Source organism: Carassius gibelio, chromosome A14 (assembly GCF_023724105.1).
Source record: "Carassius gibelio isolate Cgi1373 ecotype wild population from Czech Republic chromosome A14, carGib1.2-hapl.c, whole genome shotgun sequence".
Classification (NCBI taxonomy): domain Eukaryota; kingdom Metazoa; phylum Chordata; class Actinopteri; order Cypriniformes; family Cyprinidae; genus Carassius; species Carassius gibelio.
Window position 1 is genome coordinate 7857021 of NC_068384.1, and position 21851 is coordinate 7878871.

General features: G+C 38.7%; 1 protein-coding gene and 1 pseudogene across 1 annotated transcript; one reads left to right on the plus strand and one right to left on the minus strand.

Moving 5' to 3' along the window:
• Positions 1-6898: 6898 nt before the first annotated feature.
• On the minus strand, positions 6899-7707 carry LOC128027079 (toll-like receptor 1; annotated as a pseudogene).
• Positions 7708-10568: 2861 nt separating this feature from the next.
• Positions 10569-21851, plus strand: klb (klotho beta). The gene is made up of 5 exons (XM_052614995.1): positions 10569-11373; positions 12268-12781; positions 14257-14522; positions 14813-15908; positions 20845-21851. Exons 1-5 carry the CDS (start codon positions 10678-10680, stop codon positions 21273-21275), a joined length of 3003 nt encoding a protein of 1000 aa, XP_052470955.1. The 5' UTR covers positions 10569-10677; the 3' UTR covers positions 21276-21851.

The following is a 21851-nucleotide window of genomic DNA, read 5'->3' on the forward strand; positions in this document are numbered from 1 at the left end:
AAATAAAACTACAGCACCACCTGCGTCCCATTGTGTGTGTCTATTTAAGTGCAGTAACTGGTGTGGTTCTTCCCTGTGTTCCGTTCTGTTCTCTTGGGTGTGTTGTATTGTGGATTCCCCCTTCGTTCTTCATCGAGTCTTCTTGTTCCCTTCACTGGAATCACGAGCACCTTCACAGGGATATACAGCACCGAATCACCAAGGATCATCACTGTTTTCCACCGAGGTCCCTGCATCAGCTTGTCATCATCGCCACTCTCCTTTAGTGTTTGAGCTTCATTGTTGTCTGTTTGTCTAACCATATATATATATATATATCTTCTTCAAACCGCCTTGCACTTGCATCCTGTTTCTGAGTCGTGATATTGACCCTTGACCTTTCTCTCTGGTCAGTTTAGGAGAGTCCATATTGAAGAAGAAGACTGTTTCGGTTTCATGTGCGTTTCCCTGAGCAAAGTATGAGAATCCTGCTGTTGTTTATCTGATTTGTGTTTTCGTATTTTCAGTGTGTGACATTCTGCCGCTGATTCTCAATCCAGAGCTGTGTCTCCCTGTCAGTCTGCTGTATAAGTACATGCACATAGAAGCAGAGTTTTATGTTATGTCATGTGAGAGCCGCTGGCGGATGCACAGATTCAGGGTAAAAGCACACTTTTTGAACTTAATTTATGCATTTTGTTTGAATTTTGCTGGCAATAGGTTATTTGGGCACTTTATGCTTAATTGAAATTATATTAACATTTACATTTATGCACAGTGTGCCCAGTATACATAGCCTACTGCATACTGGGAAAAAATCTGAATTGTGAGTCACAATGACGTTTTTTTTTATTTTTAGTCTGTTGTGAAAACAAGAACAGAATTACCAGATGCAAACTCAGAATTCGGTGAAATTGCAATTCTGAGTTTAATAAAAAAAAATTGAGACATAAGCAAAAATGTAAAAATAAAAAGTGTAATTTTGACATAAAAAAGGTTGCAGTTCCCTTTGTGTGTGTGTGTGTGTGTGTGTGTGTGTGTGTATATATACAGTACAGACCAAAAGTTTGGACACACCTTCTCATTCAAAGAGTTATCTTTATTTTCAGGACTCTAAATTGTAGAGTCACACTGAAGGCATCAAGGGCTATTTGAGCAAGAAGGAGAGTGATGGGGTGCTGCGCCAGATGACCTGACCTCCACAGTCACCGGACCTGAACACAGTCGAGATGGTTTAGGGGTGAGCTGGACTGCACACAGAAGGCAAAAGGGCCAACAAGTGCTAAGCATCTCTCGAGGAACTCCTTCAAGACTGTTGGAAGACCATTTCAGGTGACTACCTCTTGAAGCTCATCAAGAGAAAGCCAAGAGTGTGCAAAGCAGTAATCAGAGCAAAAGGTGGCTACTTTGAAGAACCTACAATATGACATATTTTCAGTTGTTTCACACTTTTTTGTTATGTATATAATTCCATATATAATTTCACATGTGTTAATTCATAGTTGTGATGCCTTCAGCATGAATCTACAATTTTCATAGTCATGAAAATAAAGAAAACTCTTTGAATGAGAAGGTGTGTCCAAACTTTTGGTCTGTACTGTATCATATATATACAGATGGTAGTTGTTTGTAATATCCCAGGCTCTCAGGAAGTGGGCAGTCTTAAGTCTCCAGGCAGGGGGCGTGATCAGCTCTCTCTCTGATTGAGAGGGAGAGAAAGCAAGCCGGTAAGGATATGAGAAACGCTTTCATGTTGACTGATGCGTACGATCAGCTCTCACTCTGTGTGTGTGTGTGTGTGTGTGTGTGTGTGTGTGTGTGTGTGTGTGTGTGTGTGTGTGTTGTAGGTCATACTCTGAGCTCCTGCAGAGTGTATCAGAGTTGTGTCAGTTCATGTCTGCTGCAGAAGCTGATGGTTTCTCCCGCTGCTGCGGTCCTGTTTCACAGCGTGGTTCACTGCGTCTTCTCTATGCAGTCGTCACAGTTTCAGGGTCAGTTTACACGTGTGTGTGTGTGTATGTGTGTGTTTGTACCTACTAAACTATACTTTAGGAACTAATTTGTACACAGAAGTGAAGTAAATCAGACAAAATCTCCCCAAACATCCTTTCAGTGACATCCTCTTTTTAAAAACAGGATAGAAGTTAAGCAGAAGATTATTTTTACATTGTATGCAGAATGTTTTCTGTTGGAGTATAGCTGTATAGAAAAACAATAGAACAATAGAAATCTATGTAAAAAGTGTCCATTTACAACAAAATTACATCAAATTTTAGTAAAATATGAAATCTCGGGATGCTATTTTAGTAATATTCTGAGAGACAGCTTTTAGTTTGACATCTTAATATGCACTAAAACGATACCAGGACCTAAAATGAATGAAATGATGAAAATGTGCCAAACATCTTCCCACTTTTGTACTGAATTTACTGAACAAAAACTAAAAAGTAGAGAATAAAAAAAAAAAAAAAAGTTTATTTTGTGGTTTTCCACCAAAATAAAGGTTTTTTTTCTTTTTTTTTTTTTTATATACAGCCACCAATACAAGTATTATAATTGTACTTTTGTAATATGTAAGTTATTATATTTATTATATAATTTTAAATGATCATTACGAAATACCTTGCTGTTCAGTAGTAATCTAGTGATGTTTCTTGATAGGTGTGCATAACTGAGGTGAACCACAGCTGGTGTTTGTGTGTGTTGTCAGGTCATGAGTCTCTGAGCGTGTGTCTGTGGTTTCTGCTGGAGGATCTGTCCAGTGTTTACACTGATGTGGAGCACAAGAAACACAAGCTGGCCAACAGACAGAGAAGAGTGTGTGTGTGAGTGTGTGTGTTTGTGTGCGTGTGTGTGTGTGTGTGCGTGTGCGTGTGCGTGTGTGTGTGCGTGTGTGTGTGTGCGTGTGTGTGTGTGTGTGTGTGCAGAGCTCTGATGATGAGGATGTGTTGTCTAAAGGAAGCGGGCGGCACGTTGTGGTGAGTAAAGCAGAGATGGTGGTTGGGCCGAGTCTTTAGATCTCTTCTGTAGAGCCAGAGAGAGCTGGGAGCACACACACCAGAGCCGGCGAGCGGTCTGCACATCTCTCTCTATGACTGTAGATTCCACAGATTATCATCCATTTTGAACTCTACATGATGAACCCCTGTGTCATCGTTTTATTCCAGAGTTTGTTAAGATCTGCTCAGCTTGGAAAACTGATGTGGTTTTGGATTTTCCTCACAGATATGATCATTTATCAGGTATAAGATTTGGGTTTGATATATTGATTTATTAATTGAGGAAATAGATCATGAATACATCTGTTTGTAGTTAAATATTATAAATAAACAGCTAGATCTTGCTCTTATTTGGAGAAAAAGCTTTTTATTATCTACATTAACACATATTAATAAATGTAATTCCATGTTCATTTGTACCCCATTCAAGGTTTATGCATGCTCCATGTCTTCTTCTCCATTTTTAGTGTATCTCTGTGGTAGAATGACTCTGCCACATGCTGGTGATGTATGTGTACTACATCATTTTGTGGTGGTTTTGTGGCTTAGTGTGGACGAAGATATTTCTTGAGACGAGGAAAAAAAAAGATAATATAATGTGTAACAAAACTACTTATTTTTATTTTTTATTATTATTATTCTTTTTACATTAGCAGTACTGAAATAAGACTGAGACTCAGTTCAGTACTTACTCTAAATCCTCCTATTGTGTAGAATTATGTCATCAATATTATGAATATCACTATTTTTTTTCATGCTCACATTAAGAGCTGCATGACATTGGAAAAATAAAATGAAAATTGTATTTCTTCACGATTATATTTTCCGGGAATATAGGAATTTCAACCAGAGGAAATAATTATAGAATGACTAGAGTGATTTTGACGGAGAGTGCATCTTCATGGAAAAATATATATTTTTTAAATGCAGAAAAATTACTTGTTGCTCCAAATACTGTTCTTTTTTTTTTAATGCACGATATTGAAAAAAAATGTTAACAGCCTGCATTATTTAGCAATTACACTAAGCCATGTGATATTTATCAAGGTTAACATTTTGCAATTTAAAGCATTTTGGGTCTATTCTAAGCACCATATTACAAATCCAAAAAAAAAATATATATATATATATATATATATATAGGCTTTTATGTTTGCACGAGAAACTTGGCATATGGGACGATGCACACTGAGCCATCTATTGCACCATCAGCCCATTTCACACTGTGGTTTCTGTGCTTCCGCAGAGTATGCTTTAGAGACATATGACATGCTTCCCTAATGAAAACCACATCTTGAACACTTTTGTTTTTTTTTTATATAGAATCAGTCTTTTTGAACTTGGCAAATACAGTTGAGTTCAAAAGTTCAGGTATACATTGAACAATGTACTAAGCACCACATTTTTGTCCATAAAAACATCAATGTCTGCACCAAACCACAACCTTTTACTCAGTTTGGGATTTTTTTCATCCATATTCTCACTACAGTATATCAGCCATAAAAGCCTGATGGACCAAATATGACATAAAACAATAAAACATATTTTTTTGTAAACATTAAATTAACTTTTTCTTACTATCATTTCATATATCAGGCTTTACAGGATTCATTTTTTAGCAGTAATATCAATTAATATGAGATAATAAAATCTGTATGCATTATTAAGGGTTCCTACACCTTTTCCAAACTCAGATTTCCAAACCTCTCAGTAGATTATCAGACCTTACTTAAAATAGATGGTTCGTACAGCATTATGTTCAGATGTATATTTGGTATATAGTACAGTCATCAAAATTTTAATGAATAAATAAATGTATGCATTTAGCGACTTACAGTGCATTCGGGCTAAACATTTTTACCTAACATGTGTTCCCTGGGAATTGAACCCACAACCTTGCGCTGCTACTGCAATGCTCTAGCACTTGAGCCACAGGAACACTCTATAATTACATTTTTCTCTTTTATGGTTATTCATTTCAAAGATTTGACTCTTAAATTGCTGAATGTTCTTCAAGGTTCCCAGGCTTTAAAAAAAAAAAATTTTTCAAGCCTTTTTTAGTGTTTGTGATTAATTGCATAGAAATAAAAATAAAAAAAGAAAGAAAAAAAAAATTATTCACAAACTGTCTACCAATGAAATGTTTTAAAGCTTAAAAAATATTTTGAGAATATAATCAGAAAAATATATATATATAAACATATATTGTTCATAAAAGTTCCAGTTAATTTTTGTTAACCTACATGATATTTCCAGTATGGAGTTATTTAACCGAATAAAATAAATATATAATAAAATTGTTATTTGCGTCATGGAATGTTGCAGTAATAAAGATAAACATACAATGGAAAGTAAGCATAAATAATAATAATGAAACAATAATGAAATAATTTTTTATTCATGCTTACATTTCATTGAACTTTTATTTTATTTTATTTTTTCCAGTGTTCCATAATATATTTAATAATTCCATTGTTTATTTAATTTAGTCCATTAAATTACTTCATATTCCAGGTTGTGGGGGTGGATGATAAACATCTTGATTTTTGACTTTTAAATAATTTTAAGTCACCTTGAGGCCCTGTGGAAGTTTGCTGAAGGCCCCCTGGTTGAGAACAACTGCTTTAAATTATTTGTAAAATAATTAAATTAAATTAAATTTCCTCTAATCATTCTTCTCTCTGAGACTAGGAAGGTTGGGCTGCAGAGCTGCTCTGAGATTTGCCCAGTTTCTGCTTGGCTCCCTCCGGTGGCCACTCTAGGTAGGTGCGTCTGGACATCATAGACTTCAGCTGGTAGTACTTTGAGGGAATGAGATACAATGGCAGAATGAGAATGATGCAGTCCATCCCTTGTGTCACACTCTGGTGATTGGAGAAGCAAAGTTTGTAGTGGAAACATTCGCTCTGGACGAAATGAGCAAAGATCCACGAAGAAGCACCTTCAGCTCTGCTTGATGCTCTGCTCTGAATGATCATCTTTCCCAGGATGAAGTCCCGCTCATGGTGACACACTTGCAATCCACAGTTACCTTTGAGCTTGGGAAGAAATTGAGATTTGATCCGGTCTGTGTTCTTTTGGCTGTAAGAAACAAACGCATGGAAGTGCATCCCCTCTGTTTTCAAGTCTTGAGGTTTCCCAGTAAAGGCGAATGAAGGGAGTTGGATCTTACCGACAGCTTCTGCAGGTTTGTCTTTGTAAACTATCGATCACTCTATTTTGCTGAAACATCTTGAGCAATATGTAGGCATTGGGTAATAGCTCTAAACTGGTTTGGATTCTCTCTTGAAGGGAGAACAATTTCTTTATAAGATCACTTCCACTTCTACTGCATGTAAATGGGGTGTCCCACAGGGATCTGTTAAAGGCCCTCTTTTGTTTTCTCTCTTTCTCCTTCCATCAGATTTGTATCATATATATATATATATATATATATATATATATATATATATATATATATATATATATATATATATATATATATATATATATATATATATAATTTTTTATATAAATGTGTATGTAAACGTGTGTTGTTGTTGTACATACACATATGTAGTTTTTCTTTTTTGTGTTTGGTTTAGTGTTATGTTAGAATCATTATTATAATCTTATACCATTTGTTCTTTAATATTTGTAATTGTTTTTAGCTTCATTTTTTGTTTTTCATTTAAATTTTAAGTTTTGAAATTTAGTTGTATGTATTTGTCATTTTTATCTAATTACTTTATTTTTAAAATGTGTATAGGCAGTATTTATAAAGTTTATAAAGTTGTTGGTTTGGACCTGATTTTAGTTATTTTAACACTACAACTGATTGCTTCTGTTGTCCTCATTTGTAAGTCACTTTGGATAAAAAATTAAATGACTCTAAGACTGAAGTGTTGGTTTTTGGAACGTTTGGATTTGGACCTTGGCTTCTATGACTTTAGGGTTATTTTTGACTCTGCACTTAAATTTGACAAGAAAGAAAGCTGTTGAGTTGAAGACTGCAATATTGTGTTTACACCGCTTGTTAAAATGTGCCAGGTGATATCCAAGCTAACACTGCATAGGATTCCTCGACAGTGCATCTGCTGGATGACCTACATTCAGCTGTCCACCAAAGTAAATTCGGCCAAAAACATCATCAGTGATTGGAATATCAAGGTCGCTTTTGGACAATGCAATGATGGACCTTTTGGTGGTTACACCAGTAAGACTGTTCTCCTGATAGGTCTGTAGCCCATGTGAAATAATGAAGAGCATTTTCAGAGTAAGATTGGTGGTGTAAGTGAATTATTGGTTGCTGATTGATTTGGTCCTCAAGCCCAACCACTGCAGGTATGTCAAGGTGGAAAATTCCCTTCCTAGTGCCATGATGGAAAACAAGTTGGATGACAAGTCTAAGAACCGCAGATGTCCCGCCTTAAGCAGACACAATTGGTCCAAGAGGTTCTGGAGTTTGTTTAGTGACCAAGATCTCCAAAGCCAGTTTAGGGTTAAATGTATCCATGTCTATGTTCTCTAGTATATTCCAGGACAGATTTAGGAAGTTGAGTCGTGGTGTTTGGGATAAAGTCTTTGGCGCTCAGTGTCTGGATGCGATTCTGCAACAGATTTAAGTCCTCTGTGGTCAGTTTGAGGCTGGGGGAATGGAGGACAGGTTCTGAGATGACTAATTCACTATGATCCGCTTTATGGCCAGAATGAGAAATGGGTGGAAACATGTGACATAAACAGACACCATTCACCATCCAGACATATTCATATTTCTGCAAGAGAGAAAAACACTTGATTTCATTTCCTGTTTTAAGTTTAAATTGGCTCTGGATGTTGACTTCAGATGTGTCTTATGTGAAATCTCATTTAAATGATGTCGCCTATCTTCGGTCTTTTCAGATGTTTCACTTCACCGAACGTCAGACACTTACTGCCAGCCACCAGGTTATTCACTCTCAGATATGGATCCTCATATAGAATTAATACTTTGACTAGTATTCATGACAAGTGCATGAAAGATTCTCCATCAAAGAAAACATCAATGTGCTGCTTTGTTGTGAAATTTTGTCTTACAGTGCTCTAACGTTTGTATATTTAAATATATGAATATCTCAAAAAGGGTTTGTTTAACATATAAATCATTGCCTAATAATTACGCAACTATGTTTGACTCGTTTTGCCAGAATTTGCAGTACCATATTTGACCAGCAGATGATTTGGCTGCTCTTTTCAACGTTTATCACTTTACTTGATATCTTTAAATAAGAGATATCCATCTCTCAACAAATTTCAGAGTACAGTCTGTATTTTTCTGATAATGTTGTTGTGAGGAACCGTAAAATGAAGTTCACTATTTACCTCAAACACAGTTAATGCTGTTAACCAAACACCATCGAAGGCTGTCTCTATTAAACATATGTGTGGTTAAGCAACCATAATATTTTATTTTAACTTTAAGTCTTTTACCAAAAAATTGTAAGTGTTTTAAAGCACCAGACAACGACGTGCTCCTGATGTGAAGGATGGAGGTAATTATATGCAATTATAGCAACAGTTTTAGCAGATTAAAACAGTAATCCTATATAAAAATCTAATATATGAAATATATTGCCACATATCAAGGCTGATATTGTGATATACAAGGCCATATATACTTTCACACACAAACATTATGTGTATTACCTGTACAAAATCAACTAGTATTGACAGGTTTAGGGTGGATGGATAGATAGAAACGGAAATATGTTCACAAATGTATTACACATACCATAACATTTTTCTATATATTTTTACTTCATATGACAATATATTTCATAAATGGATTTTTTTACTGGATGTGAGTCGAGTTGTTAAAGTTCACTCACTAAAGCTATTGTATTTCAGACAGGATGTTGTCTTTGTAGGGCACTGAAGACAGAAAATCAGGTTTTCTGTGTTTGTGTCTCTTGTTTTGCTGTTACACGTGTTGTTTTCCACTGTTCGAGCTGATTTTCGTTCAGCATCGTCTTTGAACAGTCTTGTGATCTAATCAGACGCTCAAATTATGTCTCCAAACACAATCGCACGCAGCACTGAGCCTATAAAACTACAATCACATGTCCTGGAGCTGTCATCCACTTCAATTGAGTTTGATCTTCAACCCTGAATGTAAAGCAAAGGTTTATTGTTGTTTTCATTGCAGCGGTTTGCTTGTATTCCGGTCTGATGTCTGAAACGTCTTTAGAGGGATATTGAAGCTGTTCTTCAGAAATGACAGCTTGAAATGAAAGCGAGGTCAGATGCACGTGTTGCAGAGATTGCAAATAATAAATGTTCATATCTAGGTCTTTCTTTATACATTTTCACTTATATGTTACATGTTTTATTAGGATTTTTATTACAACTTACAGATTTCCACCTTTTTCTTTGTTATATGGTCACATTACAAGAGTTTTAGATTAATTTATTTTCAAATGCCTTGTATGTAAAAATAGATTTTATTTATTTATTTATTTATTTATTTATTTATTTTTCACAATCCCAGACCTAAAATTTGAATCTTAAATAAGAAATAAATAAATAAAATTATAATATATAATTTCTCTTTATATTAGTTTATTATTTTTTTAATTAAAATAATTCAAACAGTGAGTTAAATAAATTTGCTAACTGAATGTTTATTGTTTGAAATGTTTTCTGTCAGTATGTTAAAATTATATATTTCAATTTAAAGAAAACAGAAGTAAATAAAACAGATTATTGAAGTATATTATACAAGATACTACTTTTCTACTTCTCAATTTTAGATTTAATTCAGTGTCTTGCCATTCCTTTAAATTATATGTGAAGTTTACTAGCAATATTTTTATGAAATATTGAAATGAAAAATGTTATATAATGTTAGTTATATTGATGAGTTGGTTGTCAGTTATTGTTACTGCTATTTGTCTCTTTCTAAAATGCATTAATATATGCTGGTTTGGCAATAAAAACGAACAAACTAAAAAATTAATAATAAACAAAATAATAAACCAATTTGGTGCAAAGTTATAGTTTAGCAGTAATTAGTGATTGTTTAACATCTCTACTTAATAAAAAATTGTTGATGATTCAGAAAAATGTATTTATTTTTATTTTATTTGTCTATTGTTGTTGTTTATCGATTTGTTTATTATTATTATTATTAGATACATAATATTTTGCATCTTATCGAAAACCAAGCCAGTTTTGAGGACATTCACGTTTTTTATTAAATATATCTTGTATTTATTTTTAAATATAACAATTAATTGTAATACATGTTTTTATACTGATGAATATTGTAAATAGTGGATATTGATATATAAATTAAATAGAGTATGAAAGGTGTGATCTAAGATAGTTTGCAGGGCCCAGAGAGACATCCATCAGTGTGTTTCAGAAAAAGCCAAATTAAATTTACTCCATTGATCTGCCAGATAAAACATCCTTCATTCTCTCTGCTCCTTTCCTCTCTCTCTCTCTCTCTCTCTCTCCATCCATCATCAGTCTCTCTCTCTCTTTCTCTCTCTCTCGTTCTCAGACACTGTAAGTCATGAGAGGATCAGAGTTCATGTTAATCATTGATCAGAGCTCCGTCTTCCTGCACTCTCAGATCTGCAGTGTTTATGTGCGTCGCTCTCTCTCTCTTTTATTAGTAATGCTTTGGTTTTCCAGTGGAGGACGATGAGTGGATCTGTGCTCCTCTAGGTGTCTTACGATGTTTCGTGGTTTGTTTGTGTGCGTATCTTTAGCATTGATTTTATGGGGAACGATTGAGAAGGTCCAGGGGAAAGCATCTAAACTGTGGCTGCAGCCACTCAACGAGACGTTCCTGCAGACTGGTGTGTTTCCCAGCGGGTTTCTGTGGGGTGTTGGGTCTGCGGCATTCCCGACCGAAGGATCCTGGGATGCGGATGGGAAGGGTGAGTCGGTTTGGGATCGCTTTACTCATCAAAGGGATCCGTCCAGTGATAGCTACATCCAATGGGAGGAGGATCTGAAGTCAGTTCAGTATCTAGGTGTGAACTTCTATGCTTTTTCTTTATCCTGGACACGGATTTTCCCGGATGGGGATGCCACGGCGAATCCCAACCCGGCTGGAGTGCAGCATTACCGCCGTTTGATCGGGAAGCTGAAGGAGCTTCATGTAGAGCCGGTCGTGACTCTGTTTCACTGGGATTTCCCGCAGGTCCTGCAGGAGCGGTTTGGAGGATGGCTCAACCGGAGCACAGCGGAGGTTTTTGCAGATTACGCTGCGTTTTGTTTCCGAACTTTTGGTGCCGAAGTCCGCTTCTGGATTACAATGCATAACCCATATCTCCTGGCTCTCCAGGGCTATGGGACCGGCGCTCACGCTCCCGGAGTGACCGGAGACCCCGCTGACCCCTACATAGCAGCACACAACCTCCTCAGGGTGAGTATGGGGTCAGAGGTCAAAGGTCGGGTGTGAAAAGAGTAAATGCAGAAATAATGCAGCATGTCAGACTGTGTGTCAGGAGATATTTAGGGATTCATGAGCCTCCAATAACCACAAACTAAATTAAGATACAGGTAGAAATATTTAAATAGTTCTGTAAATAAAATATCCTGGTCACCTTTTACACCAAAATCTATTTATTTATTTATTTTACATAAAGAAGATAAAATATATATTTAAAGACATTTATTTTTTAATTGAAATTATTTTAATGAGAATTAAGTAAATATTACATCCTTTCTAAAATATATGTCTTTTTATGTTTTTTTTTTTTTACTGTAATTAAATTTTTGAGGAGGGATTTAAATAATAATTTCTTTATAAATATAAATTATATTTTCTATTTTTGATATTTTTTTCTATTGATTTATGTTCATTTAATTAGTATTGTCCTTTTTTAGTACTAGTCCACAATATTAATTATGTATAAATAATAATAATAATAATAAATTGAAGAACAAAAAGTAGAACTAGCCTATTTTTTAAGCCATAAGGATTCATTATTTTATTTCTTTATTTCTGCATTGACTTTAATGACAATAGACAAATTTTTTGAAAATTTTATTTTATTTTATTTTATTCATCATAGTAAAAAACGCTGCAGAAATGTGTCTACTGTATATGTTTTATTAGGTTTAACTTTTATTCTTAAATGTAATTTTTCATGACAAAGATTCAGTGTAATATAATTAATACAGTTATTTAATAAATTATATTTATCATTTTTACTTTAATTTACTTGATAATTAGACTAATGTCTTCATATAATTTAAACTCAGATCTGACCAGTGGCTTCAGTTTTGATGAGGGTTTGCTTTGGTGTCTCCGCAGGCTCATGCTAAAGCGTGGCATATTTACGACAAACTCTTCAGACCCCATCAGAACGGTAAAGTCTCCATCTCCCTCGGCTCTTATTGGGTGGAGCCTCTTCATGGCCAGGCCACGCCTGCCAACGTGGAGCTCTGTCAAAAGACCATGGAGTCTGTGATTGGCTGGTTCGCAGAGCCCATATATGGAAGTGGAGATTATCCCGAGTCGCTGAAGGCCTCGCACCGCGGCGTAATCCCAGAGTTCAGTGTGCAGGAGCGGCTCTGGATGAAGGGCACTGCAGACTTCTTCTCTCTGGCCTTTGAGCGGGAGACGCTGAAGGTGGGTAAAGGACTGGCCCGGTTCGGGCTGATGGTGAATCTGGACCTGAGGAGCGTTCTGGTCTGGGTCCAGCAGACTTACGGTGATCCGCAGGTGCTGATAGCAGAGAACGGATGGTTTTCTGATGCTTCTGTTGGAGTTGAGGACACTGTGAACATTTATACTATGAAGTCATTCATCTTACAAGTAATGCGAGGTGTGTGTGTCTCAATAAATTAGAATGTTGTGGAAAAGTTCATGTATTTCAGAAATTCAACTCAAATTGTGAAACCTGTGCATTAAATAAATCCAATGCACTCAGACTGAAGTAATTTAAGTATTTGGTTATTTTAATTGTGATGATTTTGGCTCACATTTAACAAAAACCCCAAATTCATCTCGACAAATTAGAATATGGTGACATGCCAATCAGCTAATCAACACAAAACACCTGCAAAGGTTTCCTGAGCCTTCAAAATGTTCTCTCAGTTTGGTTCACTAGTCTACACAATCATGGAGAAGACTGCTGATCTGACAGTTGTCCAGAAAACAATCATTGACACCCTTCACAAGGAGGGTAAGCCACAAACATTCATTGCCAAAGAAGATGCTGTTCACAGAGTGCTGTATCCAAGCATGTTAACAGAAAGTTAAGATGCACAACCAACCGAGAGATACGCAGCCTTAAGAGAATTGTCAAGCAAAATCGATTCAAGAATTTGAGTGAACTTTACAAGGAATGAACTGAGGCAAGGAAGTGTCAAGGAATTTACTAAACCACAGACAACGTCAGAGGCGTCTTATCTGGGGTGAGGAGAAGAAGAACTGGACTGTTGCACAGTGGTCCAAAGTCCTCTTTTCAGATGAGAGCAAGTTTTGTATTTCATTTGGAAACCAAGGTCCTGGAGTCTGGAGGAAGGGTGGAGAGTTGCTTGAAGTGTTAAGTTTCCTCAGTCTGTGATGATTTGGGGTACAATGTCATCTGCTGGTGTTGGTCACTGCACCCGTTTACTAAGAAATCTTGGAGCACTTCATGCTTGCTTCTGCTGACCAGCTTTTTGAAGATGCTGATTTAATTTTCCAGCAGTATTTGGCACCTGCCCACACTGCCAAAAGCACCAAAAGTTGGTTAAATGACCATGGTGTTGGTGTGCTTGACTGGCCAGCAAACTCTCCAGACCTGAACCCCAGAGAGAATCTATGGGCTATTGTCAAGAGGAAGATGAGAAACAAGAGACCAAACAATGAAGATGAGCTGAAGACCACTATCAAAGAAACCTGGGTTTCCAGACCACCTCAGCAGAGCCACAAACTGATCACCTCCATGACACGCCGAACTGAGACAGTAATTAAAGCAAAAGGATTCCCTACCAAGTATTGAGTACATGTACAGTAAATTAACATACTTTCCAGAAGGCCAATATTTATTTATTTTTTTGTTGTTTTTATGAAGTATTCTAATTAGTTGAGATTGTGAATTGGTGGGTTTTTGTTAAATATGAGCCAAAATCATCACAATTAAAAGAAACAAATGCATAAAAGAATCACAATATATCGCCATAACACACTAATGATTAAAATATAGATGCACTTCTCTGAGTTGTGTGTAATCTGCACTAGGGATGAACGCTGAATGAATTTAAGGACATATGAAAGATAGTTTGTCCATAACGTTCCTCTTTGTCCTCTCAGCCGTTTCTGTAGATGGAGTGCGTGTGTTCGGATACACGGCCTGGAGTCTGTTGGATGGGTATGAGTGGAATGATGGTTACAGAATACGGAGAGGTTTATTCTACATTGACTTTAGTAAAGCTGAGCGCCACAGAGTCCCGAAGACCAGCGCTCACTTCTACAGAAGGCTGGTCAGAGACAACGGATTCCCAGCCGAAAACACGCCACACATCGAGGGACGATTCCCCTGTGACTTCCAGTTCGGTGTGTCCGAGTCAGTATTACAGGTGAGGAAAGAGGAAAAAACACATAATCTGTATTATTTAAGCAGTTTTGACGAATGGATCCAGTCACATTCTGTTTTATTCTGCAGAACAGTGGTCAAACTAAATGAAAATTATTTTGTGAACCGTTAACATCGTCTAATATGTTGCTTTTTTATCATATTTTTCTGAAATAACGTAATAGTAATTTATCTAGGTTTATTTAGGTTATTTCCAGGTTTCAGTGCATGTGAAACCTCTTGACTCGTACTGTTTAAGAATGTTTGATATTATTTTCTCGTCATGTTGGTCAGGTGCATCTGCATCCGTTCTCGCCTCAGTTCACCGATCCGCAGCTGTACCGCTGGAACCTGTCGGGCGACGGTGCTCTCACACCCGTCACTGGAGTCCTGCTTCACACACGGCCGGCACAGTGCACAGACTTCCTGTTCATCCAGCGGCACCTCTTCCTGCTGGGGGTCACGGGGTCATCGCACTACCGTTTCACTCTAGACTGGACACAGCTTGCGCCCGGCGGTGACCCGGCATCTGTTGACCCAGAGAAGGTTCGGTTCTACAGGTGTTTGTTGATGGAGCTCACGCGCAGAGGAATCCATCCGGTCGTGATCCTGTATCAACCCAGCAACCTCTCGTCCTCACTGGGTTTACCTCAACCACTACACGCTAACGGCGGATGGAGAAACGCTAGCGTTGTGGAAGCATTTGTCAATTATGCTGTGTTTTGCTTTCATGAATTTGGAGCCTTGGTGTCGACGTGGATCACCATTAATGAGCCAAACCGGTTAAATGATTTGTATGCCAAGGAACGACAAACAGTGGCACGTCACTTGCTATTAGCGCACGCAAAGGCGTGGCACATTTATGATGCGCAGTTTAGACAGACACAAGGCGGGGCTGTTAGTTTGGCTCTTCATGCTGATTGGGTTGAACCGGCCAATCCATTTTTAGAATCTCACAAATCCGCCCAGCAACAGTTTTTGGAGTTCGAACTGGAAATTTTTCTCGACCCTCTGATTGGTGAAGGGAATGAGGGGCGTGGCAATACTCTGATTGGCTTCTCCGACAACGAAAGGGCGGAGCTTAAAGGGGCACTCGATTTCATCGCTCTTAATCACTTCACGACGTGTTTGGTGTCGCCATGGAAACACCCGAAGCCACTGAACTTGGAGCATGGCTGCTCGCGGACAAAGGATCCCACCTGGCCAAGATCGCACCTGGGACAGGCACTCGTGCCCTGGGGCCTCCGCAGGATGCTGGGATGGGTGAGGAATCACTATGGTGATCGCCTCCCCATCATCGTCACGGCAGCAGGGGTGGACGATCATGAGGTTCATGATGACCAGCTGAGACAGAGCTATATCAGGAGCTACCTGCAGGAGGCACTGAAGGGTGAGCAGAGGCTGAATAGAAGGATTTTAGAATTTCGATTATCAATTTTTACCATTTCATCATTTTAACCTCTTAACTATTATTATTATTTTTTTTATTTTTTATTTATTTATTTTTTTTATCCATTTGTTATATGTAAAGTAAGTACCCACTTTTAGCGTTTGGTTCCATTATGTCTTTTCCCAATTAATTTTCATAATAAGAATTTAAAAATATATATTTAATTCCTTAAAATGTACCAAACAGTTCTGATATGAATCAGAATCTGAATATTTATTTAAGAATTTTAGAAGCACATTTTTGTCTTTTTAATAATTTTTAATATTCAATTATATAGTTAGAATTAAATTTGAATATAGCATCTAAATATAGCATATAGCACGCTTTGGGAAGTCGTGGCCTAATGGTTAGAGGGTAGGACTCCCAATCGAAGGGTTGTGGGTTCTAGTCTCGGGCCGGAAGGAATCGTGGGTGGGGGGAGTGCATGAACAGCTCTCTCTCCACCTTCAATACCACGACTTAGGTGCCCTTGAGCAAGGCATCGAACCCCCATGTGCTCCCCGGGCGCCGCAGCATAAATGGCTACCCACTGCTCTGGGTGTGTGCTCACAGTGTGTGTGTGTGTTCACTGCTCTGTGTGTGTGCATTTCGGATGGGTTAAATGCAGAGCACAAATTCTGAGTATGGGTCACCATATTTGGCTGAATGTCACTTTCACTTCACTTCACTTCACTTAAATATTTCATAGTTTAATTAAAAGTTATTTTATTATTTTATTGTATTATTCTTACTTGTTATTGTTATTACTGCGGATATTATTATTAAATTATTCTTTTATTTATTTCTTTTTTTTTGTTACATTTCTCCCTAAACTAAATATTAAATAAATAATTAAATATTTTATTTAAAATATAAATATTTATTTAAAATGTTATATATTATATAATATATTTAGTTTACATATCAGTTATATAATTAATTTGTTGTATTATATAATTATTTTTGTTATTGCTATTACTATTGATTACTATTATTTTTTTATTATTATTATTTAGTTTCATTTGCCATATATAAAGCAAGTCCCCACTTTTAGCACTTTTCCAAAATTCCCATTATTTTTAATTATTTATTTTATTTTAGCATAATGCATAATTATTTTAGCATTATAAAACAATTTTCCATTCCTTAAACCAAACCAACCACCTCTGAGATGAATCAGAACTGAATAACATTTGATTTGAAGCAAAACATTGACAGCTTGTTCCCTCAAATCATTTTGAGATATACGATATATTTTGTTCTTCATGACAATATGGGGTGTGCTGAAAATGTATAATCCTTAAATATAAGCAATATAAAGAACGATCCTTGCCTCAGCAAAGAGCACTAATTATGAAACATGTCTCGTTATATCTGATAACAACATTAGAGATTAAAGAGCTGTTTTGCAGAATGCTAGCGCAGCAGTGTGTGTTATCTAGTGTTATCTGTTTTACGCGGCATAATCAGCCGCTTCCTCTGAGGTTTGACATCAGGGTCAAAGGTCGCACCGCTGTAATTCTGTCTTAGAGCTGTTAATGAGCAACCTTTGAGACGTTATGAGCACACAGGGACACACGGGTGTCATGTGGATGCTGTATGATCCTTGAGCCCAGTGCGTCTGCTTTTACAGTGTTTGTGCGGATGTGAGTCAGCGTCGCTTCACGCTTTAGTTTGTGTGCCTTCTGACAGATCACTTGATAAAGCTGTGAACAACACCTATTTTTACCTGCGTACAAACAGTGTGTGTGCTATCAGAGCTTTCCAAACTGAGAAAAACACTGGCTATTAATAAATGAGTTACTTTAAAATAAAATAAAAAGCAATTAAAATAAATTTATACAAAAACAAAAAGATTTTTACTAAATATTTTGTTATCATGTGATCATTAACTACATCAGAGAACTCTGAACATGCATCTGTGTTAAATTGAAATATTAACTAAATCATAATATTTTCAGTTAGAGTTAATAAATTATAATAAAATATAAAAATAATTCATTTAAAAATGTCAAAATAAAACACTGATCAAATATTTTATTTGTTTACGTGCATATGATGTTACGGATCACTCGGGAGACAGAGGAGTAACAGATGAAGTTGTTTATTAAAGACACAAGCAGAGGAGCAGGTAGTGAGGAGTGGATGGGTGTTGGGATCCGTGCCGGGAAGGTAGTGACTTCTGGAAGGGTAGGGGAACCACACACACGCACTTTAGGGGAATTGGTATCTTCGGAGGCTATCCTTAGAGAGAGTAGAAGAGGAGTTAGTCCTAATATTAAGCATACAGGAATGATCTTGTCGCAAACGTGACCGGCAGTGACTGAGTGCGTGTGTGTGGCTTTTATGGTGCAGCGCTGATGAGTGGATGATGAGGAGCAGGTGGTGATGACTAGTATTCAGGTGAGGGTGTGCGCTGTGATTGTATGGAGGTGGAACCTGGCGTGTTTGTAATAGTACCCCCTCTCCCCAGGGCCCGCTCCTGAGGGCCGGGGACCCCGACGACATGGTGGGCGTCCTCTTCCCCTGGGAGCTGGTCGGTTGGGGTGAATGGAAGGTATCCAGTAAGGCGGGATCCAAGATGTCGTTGCGTGGGACCCAGGAACGTTCCTCTGGACCGTATCCTTCCCAGTCCACTAGGTATTCCAGCTTCCCACCACGCCGCCGGGAGTCCAGGATGTCCTTGACTGTATAACCTGCGCTGAAATGTAGGGTGAATCCGGTACTCAGGGGGAAGCTGGAGTTTATAAGTGACCGGATTTATCTGCTGATGGCCACACCTAGGAGGGAGTGAAACGCTCTCCATACCCGGGAGATGAACTGGTGGCCCGATCCGACACAATGTCTTCTGGGATGCCGAAGTACCTGAATACATGGTTAAACATCAGTTCTGCGACCAGAAGCATTCCCGTAGCAACGAGAGGGTTTCATTGACCCCCGGGTGACCAGTGCCAAGTGATGTATGGGTGGAGTGGATAAGTGGAGTGCGCTGTGTCCTGGGGATATATTGGTGTCCTGGTGGGCAACCCGGCGGGGTGTTGTTAGGAGGTTCGGCAGGAGGAAGAGTCTCAACTGACCAGGTGATAGGGGCAACTATGACCTTGTCCTGGAGGATGGGTTCTGGGTTTTCTAACCTTTCTTCGGGTGCGTAACATCTGGATAGAGCATCGGCCTTTACGATCTTTGCCCCTGGGCGGTAGGAGATGGAAAACTGGAAGCGGGTTAAGAATAACGCCCAGCCGGCCTGTCTGGGGTTGAGTCTCTTGGCTGCTCTAAGGTATTCCAGGTTCTTGTGGTCAGTGAGAACTTGAAACGGACGTTTGGCTCCCTCCAGCCAATGTCTCCACTCCTCCAGGGCAAGTTTGATGGCAAGTAACTCCCTATTCCCGATGTCATAGTTTACCTCCGCCGGGTTGAGTTTCCTGGAGAAGAAGGCATATGGATGGAGGCGGCTGGGAGTCCCCTGCTGCTGTGAAAGGGCCGCTCCCACTCCGGTAGTTGAGGCGTCCACTTCCACTATGAATGGCAGATCGGGGTCTGGATGTACAAGGAGTGGGGCGGTCGTGAAGGCTTGCTTGAGGGCCTGGAAGGCCTCGGTGGCGGCAGGAGTCCAAGACAGAGATTTTGGCTTCTGGTGGAGAAGATTGGTTAGAGGGCTGGTGATTGTATTAAAATTCTGAATGAATCGTCTATAAAAGTTGGCGAAGCCAAGCAATCGTTGCAGTTCCTTAATAGTGGTTGGCTTGTTCCAGCGCCTCCTTGATGTAGTCCTCCATGGCTTTCTCTTCGGGGAACGGATAGGGGATATATCCGTCCCTTTGGCACTGGTTCACCCAGCAGCAGATCTATTGCACCATCCTACTGCCGATGTGGAGGCAGCTTGGGGGCCCGTGTAGGGCAGAAGACATCGCTGAAGGTGGACGTAGTACTGGGGAATGGAGATGGATTGGTTCTCGACAGGGCTTTCAATGGATGTGGAGTAAACTGGTAGCGGTTCAGGGGGATGTTCCAAGGGAACAGGGCAGCCGGAGATACATGATTGAAAGCAAGCTTCGCCCCACTTCAGGATTTCTCCGGTCTTCCAGGAGATCACAGGGTTATGCTGCTCCAACCATGGGCGCCCTAGGATTAGGTCAGAGGTGGAGTCCTCCAGAACCAGCAGGTGGATTTCCTCATGGTGTAGAAGTCCTGTCTGGAGGGATATGGGACCCACACAGTAACGTACATATTTTTTGCTTAACGGCCTGCCGGTGATTGTGTAGACCTGGTAAGCGGCCAGCGTGGCCGTGGTTGGGAGCCTGAGCTGACGGCCGAGGGCACCGGAGATGAAGTTGCCGGACGATGACTGAGTGCGTGTGTGTGGCTTTTATGGTGCAGCGCTGATGAGTGGATGATGAGGAGCAGGTGGTGATGACTAGTATTCAGGTGAGGGTGTGCGCTGTGATTGTGTGGAGGTGGAACTTGGCGTGTTTGTAACATGTGACTGATGACCGAATTAAGAGAACTGTGAATATGCTTATTAATTAGATTTTAGAATGGAAATGATTAATTGTAAAATATTAAAATAAAACACACAAAAAAAAAGTTTAACTTCATTTTGTGACCATTAACCGACATCAAAGAGCCATTAACATGCAAATGTGTTGTTAAATTATTGAAATATTAACTAAATCATAAAATGTAAGAAAATTTATAAATTGTTGAAAAATAAATGAACCATCAAAAAAAAAAAAATCTAAATATGTTTTTTGTTTTGTGTGGAAAGAGATATGAAATAGCATCTATATATTTACAGTAAATGCATTTAAATTGTATTAACATTCTAAACTGAAATAAATACATGTTATAAATAGTGCTAGTGATGATTGATTCAACTCTTTCTCTGTTCTCCGAGCAGCTCGTGAGTTGGACGGCGTCAATCTGAAAGGGTTTTATGTCTGGAGGCTTCAGGACCATCGTCATGATATCAAGTATGGTCTCTTCAGCTCTGCCGCTCATCACTCTCGACCCAAAGCGTCTGTCAGCGTGTACCGGGACATCATCACTCACCGCGGGTTCCCATCCACAGCTGACCAGCGACCTTTGACCTGCTGGGACACGGACAACGGGACGAGCTGCGAGCTCTGCACACGGATCGCGGAGAACAAGCCCCTGCTGTTCTTCAGCGTGTGTGTGTCTATCAGCATGTCCATGCTCGGCGTGCTCATCTTCATCTCTGTGTTGAGGAAGAGGAGGAAGAAGAAGAGGAAAATGCCAACTAATGTCAGAGTCCATCAGAGGTTCGCTATGATGAGGGTGGCTCACGGAACAGGACTCCTGCGCCATTAAACATTCAAATAAATGTTTATTTGTTAGCACTGCATCAGTGTCTCATCAATGGATGCTCTGCAGTGAATGGGTGCCGTCAGAATGAGAGTCCAAACAGCTGATAAAAACATCACAATAATCCACAGCACTTCAATCCATCAGTTAACATCTGGAGAAGACAAAAGATGAAACCAACCCCAAATTAACTCTTTCCCTACCCCAAACATGATTTGAATTGGTAGCTATTACAAATCTTCTGAAAGAGTCCAATCGACTGATCACAAACACAGGTGAGGAAGACGCAGAAACGAGTGATCTCTTATGAAAGCAGATGCATATGAAAAACAATGCGATCATTAACCATAAAGAGCATATAAATGAAAACTGCCTTATGTTACCGAGTGAAATGTGGATCCCGGAAACATTAAGGACTGTGAAGCTTTGGGGCGTTGATGGAAGCAATCTACTGCATCTATGCTCTGATCATTAAAAAATGAATATGATCCAGATGTAGTCTTTAATAAAAATCTGATTTTCTCAGCTTTTTGATCAAAATGTTGCTTTTTTTTTTTTCAAATAGAACTAACTTACGTTCAA

Coding starts and splice junctions, on each gene's coding strand:
- klb (XM_052614995.1), top strand. CDS start 10,678: ATGTTTCGTGGTTTGTTTGTGTGCGTATCTTTAGCATTGATTTTATGG. Junction 11,374..12,267: donor CAGCACACAACCTCCTCAGG/GTGAGTATGGGG, acceptor GTGTCTCCGCAG/GCTCATGCTAAAGCGTGGCA. Junction 12,782..14,256: donor CATCTTACAAGTAATGCGAG/GTGTGTGTGTCT, acceptor TTGTCCTCTCAG/CCGTTTCTGTAGATGGAGTG.